Source organism: Colias croceus, chromosome 1 (assembly GCF_905220415.1).
Source record: "Colias croceus chromosome 1, ilColCroc2.1".
NCBI classification, from domain to species: domain Eukaryota; kingdom Metazoa; phylum Arthropoda; class Insecta; order Lepidoptera; family Pieridae; genus Colias; species Colias croceus.
The window spans coordinates 4,812,552-4,827,566 of record NC_059537.1 but is presented as its reverse complement, the minus strand read 5'-3'; the positions used below and the strand labels follow the sequence as shown (position 1 = coordinate 4,827,566).

The following is a 15,015-nucleotide window of genomic DNA, read 5'->3' as shown; positions in this document are numbered from 1 at the left end:
ACTAAACCACGAATGAAATATGTGTATGATGTAAGTATAATAATTTTATTTTAGTATAAGAAAGCATTCATAAATTGAAATATATCCGGCACTTCCTATAACAATTAACTTCAGAAACACCTAAAAGCTATTTCTTTGTATGAAAGTGGAATCGACTTTGAAGCTTTATTTACATAAATACTATAAGCTATGTTAAAGATGACAACCCTAAGAAAGAATTTGCGTCCATTAAGTGGACCTTGACCCATTGCGAAAGCCGTGACATCGAACCCGTTTGGATCTCTCACCACTTCTACGTATTTAACCAATACCGATTTCAAGGTGATCATAATATTAGTGATATTATGAATATCTTATGTGAGAGCTTTTAAAATTTTGTTAAATCTTCCTATATAATTAGTGATAGTTTCTCGCACAAGTTTCATTCATACAATCCTTTTAGTAAGGAATTCGACATGGGGTAGATGTTAGTAGTTTTCCTCCTTTATTCAAAATGCTCTCTGAATATTATATTCGTCGTGTTTACTAATTATACAATCAATAAGTTTAATGCGTTATTTTTAGTAATAAAATTTATCTCAGTACCTATTAAATGTAATTATTTTTAGTAAGCTATGAAAACAAATAATGTAGATAGTTACATACGCTCACGTGTTTTACTTAACAAAATAAATGCCCGACACACGTGCTTCATTCAGAACTATAAGAATAATAGCGTCTTATCATACATACAAAGTCGAAACTTAAAATAAATTGAGATAATTGTTATTTTTGTCCATACAACTTGGAATATTCCTAAAATATGAGTGATAAATAACAGCATTACCTAATTATATTTTATATAGTAAGTAGTATTAGTATTATTTATGCACCGAATTTAAGATAAGTGTTGCTTAATATTTAATAAAATTAATGATGCAATCACCTAAAAGAATAAAATTAATGTATTATTACACATAACTAAGGTAAACCACATATTATAAAAGCGAAGGTGAGCTGCGTTAGGGCAGATACGCATGACTTTGGTGAACAAGACAATGGCAGTAGGCTCGACTAATGAACAAGTGGATGAGATATGTGTGGAATGCCTCAGAAGTCAGAAGCACGATTCAGCTATCACGACCATATCTATTGAGTAATCGTATGTAAATACTAACTTTTAACTATGGCTTGGCCTGTTGACGTTATACAATTTTTAACACTAAAAGCTTTTTAAAAACGTAAATCACGTCTTTAAAGATTTTTATACTTAGGTATGCTTTTAAATGACCAAGTTTTTCCTTGTTATATTATAAAGTATAGATTTTTTTTTTTATAAACCTTATAGATATATTTTGACCTTCACATAATATCTTAATATTCATATTATAATTTCGCATGTATGCTGAATTATTCACAGTGTTTGTCAAAACTACCATCCTCCACTTTAATTAATCATTTAAAATGCACATTAAGTATTTTTAACTATAATATACTAACCTACATCGTACAACTAGGTACATATTATTGAATGTTATATTTGATCTATTGATAAGTTATTATTTATTGCATTAAAATTTGATATATTATGACTCTTATTGTTATGCTAATGTCCATGTCCTCAACTGAAAACTATCGCAAGTTGCACGTTTACGCAACTTTCATAAAGAGAAAAAAGCGCGGGAAACTTCGAATGAAGCGGGTGTAATTTTTCTTGGCTGTTAAAATAATTAATTTTTATATGATCAGTGGAGTTTGGTTTTGTATATATTGTTTATAATTGTATATATTTTATTAATTGTGTATAGTTAGTGTTTATTTAGGTAAGTTTTTGTATATATTTAATTTATAGTATGTAAAAAGTTAAATTTCGTGAGGTAAGGTTCGGTCTGATTGTTCTATGAACGATCCTCCGGATCCTATTCCCCCAGGACTGGTTACCCCCGGTCCTGAGGTAGCTAGTTACATTACTATCCCAAATGTTACAAATACATGCCTAGATCTGAATTTGGAGAGTACTCCAAAGAAACGTCGCTATAGAAAGCATGCAAAAGATTCAAATGAATCAATGATCACTGAAAATATTGATGTTGGTGATAAACTAAATAGACCTAATGATAATACTAAATTACATGACTCTGTTGCTTTACAAGATAGTCGGTGTGAATATGTACCTTCAGATTCCTTCCCTTATATTGTTCATGTACAGAGAACTGAAACATCACCCGGCGATGGCTCTACTCTGCATCCCATTACTTTTGGAAGGTTTTTAAAGAACAATAACATAAAAAGCATTGTATCTGGTAGCATTAAAAAAATAGGCAGAAACCGTTGCATTGTTGCATTCACAACAGCGCAGGATGCTAATGAGTTCATCAAAAATAAGAATTTGAGTAGTTATAATCTTAGTGCAAAAATTCCATCATTCAATATTACCAGAATTGGTATTGTTAAAGGCATTCCATCCGAGTGGTCCCCCGAGGAAGTAAAAGAATATGTGTCCACCCCAGTAGGTTGTGGTAAAATAATTAAGGTCCGAAGGATAAATTATAAGGTTAATATTAATGGTACTATATCTTGGAAACCTACACAATCAGTTGTTATAACATTTGATGGACAAGTTCTTCCTGAGCGTGTCTATGTTTGTTATAACTCTTTGCCAGTAAATTTATATATTTTCCCTACCATCCAATGTTATAAATGTTGTAGATATGGTCACACTAAAAATATTTGTCGTTCGAAACCTAGGTGTTACAAATGTGGTCAAGACCACACAGGCGACTCTTGTACGGTTGAAGAAGACTGTGCGTCATGTTTATTATGTTCTGGTTTCCATTATGCTTCTAACAAAATCTGTCCTGAGTATAAACGGCAAAAAGATATCAAAATATGTATGGCTCAAAAAAATATTTCTTATGGTGAGGCAAGTAAATTTTACCCACAAATTACAAAATCATATGGCGAGGTATTGATGGCACCCTCTTCTAATTCAACCCCAAACAGAATAATTAGTGTTAATAATACAAATTCTTCGTACAAAAAAACTTTTCATTTAAAACCTAAATTGCCTCCTAAGTCTATAAAGGGTTATGATAAAGTTGCTCATAATGATATTATTAGACAAGCTCAGATTCCTACGCCTGAAAATGGCTGCGGATATCAAGTGGTCCATAATGAAACCGAAACATCTCAGATTATGGATATTATAACTTCTTTGATAAACACTTTATTAAAAAATAAAACATTAAAACCGTCCAACGTTGCCACTTTGTATAAGTTAATTGATAGCATATGTAATAATAATGGATTCCAAAATAATACAGTGGAACTGCAGGAGCATAATTCCTAAGAAATCGGATTTAATTCATATTATAAATAAGCATGATCCTATTATAATCGCTCTTAATGAGACTTGGCTAAAACCAAATCTCAATTTTAGAATTCCAGGTTATGTTTGTGTTCGTGATGACAGAATTGATGGGTATGGTGGTGCTGCCATACTCATCAAAAAGTCTATACAATTTAAACGATTAGTATTACCAGCTCACAATAATAAATATTTAAATAACGTTGGAATTAATCTAAAAAATAGTCTCTCTATCATTTCAATTTATATATCATATAGCACTGCTTCTACGTTTACCTATATACAAAATTTAATTAGCTCTATTTCTACCCCTTTGTTGATACTGGGTGATTTTAATGCCCATCATCAATACTGGGGAAGTAGTATTACGAATAGTAGCGGCGTACAACTTTTAAATATCTTTGACAAGTATAATTTATGCATGCTCAATACAGGTGAGCGAACAAGACGTACACGAGCGAATGAAATTTTTAGTGCGGTAGATCTCTCTCTTTGCTCTCCAGGATTAGCATCATATATTTCTTGGTGTCCTCTAGCAACTTCATTTGGTAGTGATCATTTTCCCCTATTAATGACCATTCCTATAGGAAACAAAATACATAATACAAGCATAAAGCCTCGTTTGAGGTATAAGCTCCATAATGCAGACTGGCATAAGTTTAAAGAAGAGGTTGATCGCCAAGTTAAAGAGTTACCTGAGATTAATGCAAGCAATGAAGAGTCTTGTTCTGTACATTTAGCCAAGATCTTGATTGATGCAGCTGATAAAACTTTACCCCACAAATCTATGCATCCTTCGAAAATTCCAAGTCCTCCTTGGTGGAATGAAGAATGTAGTAATGCTGTTAAAGAAAGAAAGCGCATTGAAAAAATATATGCCAATGACATGTCCGAAATAAATTATGAATTTCTTTCTCAAGCTATCAATTCCACCAGATTACTGCTTAAAAAGAAGAAACGAGAAGGTTGGAAATCTTTTTGCTCATCTTTAGCACCCGAAACATGCTCCAGAGAAGTATGGAAAAATATTAGACGCTTCCGATCAGCTTTCAAAGAACAGACATCAATAATATCAAAGGAATTAGCGAGTAATTTTATGGATAATTTAGCCCCGTCTACAGCAAGAGAGTTTATTCAATTAAAGCCTCCTATAATCTGCCCTATGGACCATAATTATGGCTCACTATTAGCTTCACTGTTTACACTTGATGAACTTAAAGGTATTTTATCATCTGTTAAAGATTCTGCTCCTGGGTTGGATGGAATTCCGTATTCTTTTATATCACATCTTTCTGAAAATTGCTTAAACTATTATCTTGATCTTATTAATTCCATCATGATTTCTGGGAATGTTCCGCTGTCTTGGAAATCTCAAGAAATCATTCCAATTTTAAAACCAAATAAATCTCCAACTGCAGTGTCTTCATACAGACCCGTTGCTTTGTCGTCTGTATTAACCAAAATTTCAGAACATTTAATAAAAAACCGTTTGGAGTGGTTCCTAGAACACAACAAAATCCTTTCAAAGACGCAATTCGGCTTTCGTAAGTCGAAAAGTGCTATTGACAACATCAGCATCCTAACTACGGACATAAATTTAGCTTTTTCAAATGATCAACAAGTTATTGCCGCGTTTCTAGACATTCGTTCGGCATATGACAATGTAGTCATCTCAATACTCCAGAATAAACTTTATAAAATGAACATCCCTGCTTTATTGGTTAATTTCATTATAAATATATTAAAAGAAAGACATGTGGTTTGTAATGTTGACGACACAGTTAGTATTGTCCGTACTATCAGTAAAGGTCTTCCACAAGGGTCAGTTCTAAGTCCTATTCTATATAATGTTTATAGTTATGACCTAGAAAATGTATTTAGTAGTTATGTCAATGTCCTTCAATATGCTGATGATTTGGTATTGTACACTGTTGATTCAAAATTAGAGACGGCCAGTATTTTGTTAAATAATGGTCTCGCTGATCTTAATCGATGGATGGATCAAAATGGTTTGGATATTTCTATTGATAAGAGCGTTGCGGTAGTGTTTACAAAAAAACGAATAGTTCCTAGGGTTTGTGTCACTTATAATAATAAACAAATTCCAATTCAAAATCATGCAAAATTTTTAGGTATTATCTTAGATAGTAAAATGACAGGTACTTTTCACATCGACTACATTTGTACAAAATGTGAAAATATTTTAAATATGTTACGATGTCTTTCTGGGGTTTGGTGGGGTGCACATCCTTCTTGTATGAAATTGGTATATAATGCCTTGCTTCGTAGTATCCTAGACTACGGAATATTTTTATTAGAAAGTGGAAATATAACTGCTCTTCACAAGTTGGATAAAATTCAAGCTAAAGCCCTCCGGATTGTTTTAGGTGCTATGAAATCGAGTCCCATAAACGCCCTTCAGGTTGAATGTGGAGATCCTCCACTGACGATCAGAAGGCAATATTTATCTGATAGATTTTTGTTCCGTATAGTACAATTCACCAACCATCCATTAATAAACAAGTTAAAAATGTTAAACGATCGAATACGTACGTCTTCATTCTGGAAAAATAAATCTATACCTTGCTTAATTGTAAGTTACCGTAAATTCATTTCAATGTCAACCAATATTTTTCAGTCCCCAGTTTTACCGCTTTTTGCTTATAACTACCAGAGCCTTTTGATCAAACCAATTATAAAGTACAATATAGGAATCAGTAAGCATGATAATATAGATTCAAATGTAAACTTTAGATTTAATGTTGATAAGGAGTGGCGTAATTGGCATCATATTTTTACTGATGCGTCTAAATCATCAACTGATAGTTGTGTTGGAGTTGGTATATTTCACGTTCAATATAAGATTACACAAAAGATTAAGCTACCGCCGGAGTCTTCAGTCTTTACTGGAGAGTGCTTTGGGCTCCTAAAAGCATTAGAATATATTAAATTAATGAAGCTACCTAAATCTGTAATTTTTTCTGATTCAATGAGTTCTCTGCAATGCTTAGATAAATATTCTTTTTACAATAAACCATTTTACCCTGTTATTTTTCAAATCAAAAATAAGTTATATGAATGCATTAATCTAGGTTACCTGGTAACTTTTGCTTGGATCCCGAGCCATCGTGGAATCCAAGGAAATGATAGGGCTGATAGCTTGGCCAAGGATGCGGTGCAGTGTGGAGATATGTTTCCATACATGAACTATTCTCATGATCTGCTAACATTACCGAAGCGATATCTCTTTGAAACGTGGAATACAGTCTGGGCAGATACTGGGCAATGTAAGGGAAGGAATTTTTATAGAATCCAACCGACAATTTCAATAAAGCCTTGGTTTGTTGGTGTTGAAGCAAATAAATTGGTTATATCTTCAATAAGTCGCATGAGAATTGGACATATGTGTATTCCTAGTCATTTAGCCAGAATTGGTGTGTTAAATACTGAAGTTTGCGAGTGTGGAGAGGACGAGGGAAATATAGACCACATATTTTTCTCTTGCTCTCTATACGACCATTCTTCCTTTTTTGATTCCTTAATATCCTCAAATGTTCCTCTTCCTACTCGTATGTCCTATCTATTTATGTACCCTAAAAAATATCTAAGTAATATATCTAATTTTATATGTAGCAATAATATCAAATTGTAATGTTCATTAATTTCCATATAATCTATTTAATTTATGTAAATATGTATTAATATAATGTAAGTATTATTATTTTTTTCCTAAACTCTTTTGATCACCTTGCTATCGTCCTACCCTATTTTCCCGTGTATGGTTTCCCTACCTTTAACTTGACACTGGCAAATGGTTATCTTCTTGCCATAACAGAGAAAAAAAAAAAAAAAAAAAACTTTCATAAACAAGGCATGACATGTGCACAGACAATAAATGTTTCACGTAAGCTGACGATTTATAGCCGCATGAAAACGGATTTGTGGCATATAAGGAATGAATATTAATAACTTACAGTGTATGAAAATAATCCTATAATATTTAACACTTTTATAAACTGTATGAAGCCTCAAAGTTTAGCCATAGTCAAGGTTGATTTTTCAAATTCATTTTAAGGAATCCCTTGAATAACTAAGCACATAAAAAGTCCTTCACCCGTATATGATAATCTTAATACGTAGAATTAAACTATAAATGTTGATTTCACCATTTCATGGACATGCAGAATGTAATAAGTGAAATAAAATGAAAATAAGCTTTTATTATTCGCGAACTATTTTGACGTTTGTATGTTAAATACTTAATGCCAACATATTTAATAATATTGAAATTTGAATCATATTATACAGATGAATAGTTTGCTCGTTTGAACGTTAATTTCAGGAGCTGCAGGACCGATTTCAAAATTTATTTCACCGTTGGATTCCTATAAGGAAAGCCTTTAGGCTATACCAGCAATCCGGGCGGCCTGCTAGTTATATCTATTTATTTTAATATAATTTTATAAAAATATGTTTTAAATCTTGCTTTATTGGACTCTATAATACGTAGGTACTTAAAACTTCTGAAATTCTAGCTGTACAATTCGTTTAAGTTAAATAAAACTAACTTGTATACTTATAACAATAAGTTATCGTATTATGTAGAGTACATGTATGTGAGTACACAAAGCTAGGGATGAAAACATAGAGTCTAGATCTTATAATTTTTTTAGATGTTGTTTATGTAGTCAGTATATGCAAAATTATAAGTTCCATTGAGCTTAGTACACCGACAGCGGAACACACTGTCTAAAATAACATTGATTTAAATTGCCCTCTGTGAGAACTACAAATCCAAATTGTTGTTAATCTATGACAAAGCTCGATAATTTAATAAAATACTATATCACAATGATATAATAGGAACACTTTACATAATTCAGATTATGTTATGAATGGTCACGAAATTGAATATTTATAATACAATAGAATGACAAATCTACTGTCGAACAAATACGCTGTAATATAATCTCATTACCATAGTTATGACTCTATTACTTACTTTGAGCTTTTGAATAGTTTAAGCCGATATAGTTTTCGGCTTTAAGTACTGAATATCATGAATATTATTGATATCTGATTTTATTGCTTCTTATTTGGATCGTTTATTTCCATAAAACATTGAATATAACTAATTAATTTTAATTCAATAATTAAATATACATATTGTGTGGGTACAGTAACAGAACGCCGAAATGAAAAGCAAAGTAGGTATAGTATGTATATAAAGTTTTTCATAGTTAGTACGTTTGTATATTATGATAATTATTTTAAATTCAACATTTTTATGAATTCTTTTAAAGTAAAAAATGTGTATTTAGTCAATGTATTTAGTAGATAAAATCTGAATTATTTTATGATATAGTGCTGAACTCTGATATTAGCTACGATCTCTACATAGAGACCTAATATTATAAAAATACATCTATTACTGTAAATAATTTTTTAAGAAGGGAGATAAAATAATTAATAATTTTGTTTGAATATGGACGTGATTGCAATACAAGTCGATTTTATTTCTGACCATGAATTATATCATCTTGACTTAAAAGGATGTTTAAAAATTAAAAAAAAAAAAATATAGCAACACCACATGTTACACTTGTAAAAAAAATATATTCAATGAATTTTTTGCTTTTTATTGCTGATATAATTCAGGTCAAATGAGTGGACGGGGAGCAAAAAATGTTCGACTTATTACTGCATTTAATAATATTAGAAATAACGATGTCCATATAATATTATATAATTTACTCTTTTTCAATTAATAACAACTTTACGGAACTAAGATAGCCAGTATATGAAAAATAAAAAAATTATGAATAAAGAAAATGTTAGTTAAATGTTTTTAAGTATCTACATTATCTGTATAATAATTATGATTAGTACTATTAGTGATAATATTAAGCAGCCTAATCGTATGTCACGAAGTGTTTAAAATTCATTATCAGAGCGACTATCCAATTCATCACATTATTGACAGAGCATTATACATTTGCTCGGAGCGTGGCCGTGGGACAAAATGTCAGAATCGTGTCAACGGTTCAATGTAAACAGCATCGAAATCTGTTTAATGGTTTTTTTTTTTGGTAAAGGGTAACGGATAAGTTTACATTCTATAATTTTATAAGAATGTTTTGCAACGGTCTATATGATTTGTGAAATCAGTGGGGCAATGGGTTACTCTTCACGTTTTTCTATGCTATTCTTAGTAATTGTCTCTATGTACTCTGAAAAATTAGTAAGTAAATAGAAAATCATTTTTTCATGTATCTTTGTACAATAACAGAATTTACTATTATAATTTTGTCAAATTCATTACTGGATAAAAAAACTAATTTAAAATATCTCAAATAATTAATGTTAATGTATTATTTAAAAAAATAACATTAGCTTGATTATTCAAGCAGTAGGAAATTTAATTGAATACAATTAAAGTGATGTGTCAAGGAAAATGTCAAAAATACAATTGTTCAAATTACAATGAGATTGAAACACCTTCATTATAAATTATAATACGAATAAGAATTATAATCGGAGTACCGTGTGTTCATGTTAATATAATAAAAAAATACATAAAAATATAAAACTTACCTTAAACATAATTTTTTCCTTTTCCATATTGTCATGCGCTACCAGAACCTGTAAAAAATAAACATGTTTTTATAATAATAATATGTTATATCTAGTTTTTTTCTATTTAAGGAATTTAGAGGACAAGCGAATGTCTTTCAAAGAGTTATTATGTGTACAAGGAAGCGACGTGTTTATAATTTGCATAGACGACATAAATATAAAACATAAGTCATATTTGTATTAACAGTCGTTTTATCTGAGGAAATGAGAAGCATAAACCATTGATGGTAACTGCTATATTGCTAACATAATCGATCCTCTTTATTTGCGTACTTATGTTTACACTTTTTATTGATTCAAAAAGTTACCTGTCGGAATTCAATCTTAAAATTATATTTACACACTAGCCGCTCCGCGCGGTTTCACCCCCGTGGCTCCTCTCTTGTTGGTCGTAGCGTGATGGTATATAGCCTATAGCCTTCCTCGATAAATGAGCTATCTAACACCGAAATAATTTTTCAAATCGGACCAGTAGTTCCCGAGATTAGCGCGTTCAAACAAACAAACAAACAAACAAACTCTTCAGCTTTATAATATTAGTATAGATATAATTTAGTATTTTGATTATTTTTTTGTAATTTAATACGTATATACAGGGTGTAATCGTTAAGTGTGCACAGGCGATTATTCCGTAACTATTACAGATATCAAAAAACTTTAAACTGATATCGAAAGTATTTAACCTAATGAGTAAAATGGCCATAATAAATTTTTAAAAATAAAACGAGAAATATCTAAAAAATTAACTTGAAACCCTCCCATACATTTAGTATGAGATACGAATATCCCATGTACATGGGTTGATCCAAAAGTAATGATAATCAATATTAAACAAGGTCATTACAGTTATAATAATTATGGAGTTCTCTAGATAGTCTTCTAACTAGAAAATATACTTCAATATTTTTTTTCCTAAACTTAAAAAAAAACTTTGACTTCATCCACAAAAACCCCTCCACGCGGCCATCGTTTCGCTGTCGTCTTAAAATAATTTATTGCTAAGAAAGTGTTTCTTGTGCCGAGGAAAGAGATAAAAGTAGCTAGATCTAAAAAATAGGGTAGGTGTTCAAGCATTTGGAATGCCGATTTTTGAATGGCAGCCATCGCAACTGACGCTTTGTGATCTGATGCGTTGTCTTGGTGAAACAGCGTTCAGGTCCGCAGTTTGCCATGTCTCTTTTCCTTACTAACCTACCGCAATATTTTAATTTGGTCTGTTTAGTAAGAGCCCAATAAAGTGGCTACCTTTTTAAAATATTCCACCATAATTATTCCTTCAGCGTCCCAAAAAACTACCGCTTTAATCTAACCTACTGATTTTCACTTTGAATTTCTTCATCGTCACTTTGGAAGCTCGCATCCAGGACATTGATTGTTTTTTGGTTTCAGCATAAACATGGTGAACTCGGGTAACGTCCATGATCACAAAACGTGACAAAAATTATCCTGATATCATTAAAAATTTAGAAATTTACCCTCTACATGTCGAATCGTTGTTTCCTGAAACTTACATGTGTTAACAAAATGCCCATTTACTAATCTTCCTCAATATCTGATAATCTCTTACCTCTATTTCTATAAACTTCTAAGACAAATAAAAGAGTCCTATGGAAGTAAAAAGATATGGGATTGTCAACCAAACACTCATTTGCCTTATTACAAAATGTTTCTATGTCTAGTGAAGCTGCGGCTTTTCCTTTCCTCCAGGTCAGAAGAACTAAAAACATTTTCCGGAGATAAGAGAAATATCCTTCATCCCTAGAGTTTCCGATCATAGAAAATAGCACGCCTTCTATTGCTCTCTCTATAAACCATTTTTCTCCTCGATCAAGGGTATTTTCCATTAGTGACTTCATGTCTTCTTCCCTTCTTATGCATGGATTTTCCAATGTGAGACAACCCAACATGTTAATTGGCGTAAAAAGTGCGGTTGTTATGAAAGCATTATAAGTGGAATCCTCTTTCATGACTGCGTTTTGTCTCACAACCACATAAAATTTGCTTGTTTCGTAAACCAGACAATTGTTTACATAATCTAAAAAGCATCTTGTTTTTTCGGTTTTCTCAGCTAATTCAATTGTGATCATCATTATTTTGTCAGTGGGTCTCCTTGCGTGATAAGGTGCTCTGATAACTACACCTGAGACCAACCTTAACTTCTCTTCAGATTCGAAATTGCCCTCAAAAACATGTGCATTGGATAGTGTGGCAACTATCGGAAATATGGCAACATTTTTGAAAATTTCCTTCCCATATACTTCTCCTGAGTTGTATGCCCCACCTAACCTAGAGTAGGTGTTCACTATTTTGGAGATCTGAATTCCCGCATTTGTCTTCAACATGGTACGCAATAACTCGGTGGTTATTGGCTCACAAATTCTAGGTATTGGATGTCCATCTGTGGGACTTGGGTTTATTAATTCTGGGCATGCAGTATAACCAATTGGGGTTCTTGTTGACTCCTCCATTCCTATGATAACCTCTTCTATCCACGGACTGTATTTCAAACATTTAAGTTCGCTGTATTCGGGTTGTTGCATGTCCTCTGAATATGGTGCATTCTTTATCCCTTTTCTGCCGATACCTAGTGCCTCTTTTATAGGTGCACACTTGGCCTGATTTGCTCTCTCCATAAAAGAAAACGTATTCTTATCAGACTCCCTCCATATATCAATTATCTCAGTTAGTAAGTCTCTACTGAGTTCACTATTTTCTTTCATGTTTATCTCAATAACTTCAATCCCCTTATCTAGTTCCTCTTGGATGTTGGTGAACAAAAGTGTTACAATGTCTCTATCCAAGCACTCTCTTGTCTGGACATTCAAACAAAAAGGTTCAGGAAGCATTTTTCCCTTCCATTTGATGCACTCTTGTGGATTATCACTTTCTATAACGGGTTTGAGGTTTTTGAGGAAATCACTAGGTTTGATTGTGCTGGGTGGTTGCTCTTTTCTATATAACTGTGCTTCTGAATATGTTTCAAACTCATCTTTCAATAAATCTTCTTCCCATTTCCCCATTTCTTTCTTTAGCCAACTAGATGGAAATAATGTATCTAGAGATACTGGGGGCATGTATAAGTTATCATTTATCTTTAAGTTCTCAAGTACTATCATTCTCTCTACTAGGAATTTAGTGATTTTTGATTCACCAACAGCTTCTTTATTTCTTTCTAGCCACCTACCCTTGGTTTTTCCCGCTTCTATCAAATACATATCACAGTTTTTAGGGACTTCAGATTTGGCACGTAAGTAGTTGTGTGTGTCTCTTCCAGTGTCATACGAGTACCTGACTCTAACAAATTTCTTGTTTTCTAGATCAATTATGTCCCATTGGTACGAAACTTCTTTTATTCCCCATTCCTTACATACTTCTTTCACTGTCGCATCTTTCATTGGCATATGGTTTATCATTTTAAATCTATAATTTTTGATGGGCAAATCGTCACTACCCTCCATGACTGACTCATCTTCTGTTGTTTCACTACCAGTGGTTGATGAAGAAGATTGAGAGACTACTGTACTTGCCGAGTAGTGATCTTTTGAAGTGCCTGCCTGGGTTGGATCAGTTCTCATTCTTTTGTAGTCTTCTTCTTTTCCGAGGCAACCTGTCTTTCCCATCTTTCTCTTCTCACCTTTTGTTCTTTCAATTTTTTTCTTCTTTTCGTCGGGAAACATTCTGGCACGCACGGTTCACATTCAAATTAATGTAAATAATTGGAAACGTGGCCTGTTGATATGATTTTTTTGTGATCACTTAGTGAATACATGAGCAAACAAAAAACATTTATTTTATATTTTTATGTGCAATGGAAATACCCAATTATCATTACTTTTGGATCAACCTAGTACATTTAATATGAAAGATTTTAGCTTTTTCTTTCTTTTTTTGGTTTTCTGCTTTAATTACTTCTCAAATTTGAAGGGAAGTTCATTTAGAAACTGTAAATAGAGCTCCTCATTGTATTGCACAATGAGGACATCACTTCGAAAATCTGCTATGAATACAAAATGTATGGGAAATAAAATGTATGGGAGCGTTTAATGTAACATTTTTGGATATTTCTCGTTTTATTTTTAAAAATTTATTATGGCCATTTTACTCATTAAGTTAAGTACTTTCGATATCAGTTTAAAGTTTTTTGGTATCTGCAATAGTTACGGAATAATCGCTTGTGCACACTTAAAGATTACACCCTGTATAGCATAGGTGGTTAAAGCCTTTTTCGAATAATAATTGTTGTTTTCTTTCGCATGTAGAGCTGAGAGAGAATATAGAGCCTTTTCAAACCCTTCTGTTCTAGTAGATATTGTCTTAGTCTCAAATTAGTACCTAAGAAGCACTGCATGTTACATTCGACCATCAGTCAATCACCATCTTATATAATTTAAGATATTACTTTAATCTGATTTGATTAAAGTAATATCAAGTAAGTTTGAATTATTTTGTTTTCAATAAAATAATTCAAACATACTCCAATCAACGCGATGCATGCAAATTTAAGAATAACTTCGCGAATATATCGAATTCATAATAACTTAGCAATATTTTATTTAACACCTATAGGCTAGAAATAATTGGTCGATCATCAACCATTTTATTCATGAAGGTTGTGTGAATAAAAAACAATATTCACTCAGACGAATTATAAAATAAATACTGAGATTTTTTTGCTCTACAAATCCGACGCACCTGCCTCGCATTTATAAGTTTCACCTGAGGACGAACCCGCGGGTAAAATCAAGTATTTCTGTAGCTCATGAGCTGTTCTGATATTACCGTAAATAATTTTATTACTGTAAAAGTTTCATCCAAATCCTTCCAGTTTATTGAAGTGAAAACTTCTTTAGAGGCGTTGGGTATAAAATCTTAAACTCGCGTCAGGACACGTGGCCTGATCGAAAAAGCGTAAGACGGATTTTTTTTTTAGCCCTTATATTCCATGCGTAAGACGGATACCATTCCAAAATATCAAACATGCTGAACGTTAATAATCAAGTTTTCACTTCTGCCGGCACTTCCGGAGTGCAACC

The 15,015-nt window shown here is 32.2% G+C and overlaps 1 protein-coding gene across 2 annotated transcripts in view; it reads right to left on the bottom strand.

The window, feature by feature from the left end:
- Positions 1-15,015, bottom strand: part of LOC123705885 — a 57,125-nt gene that overhangs the window by 35,169 nt on the left and 6,941 nt on the right. For both annotated transcript variants that reach the window (XM_045654969.1, XM_045654978.1), the window contains exon 2: positions 9,941-9,988. In XM_045654969.1, the coding sequence (XP_045510925.1) occupies positions 9,941-9,967 (27 nt within the window). In that variant the 5' untranslated portion in view covers positions 9,968-9,988. The remainder of the gene's footprint in view (positions 1-9,940; positions 9,989-15,015) is intronic.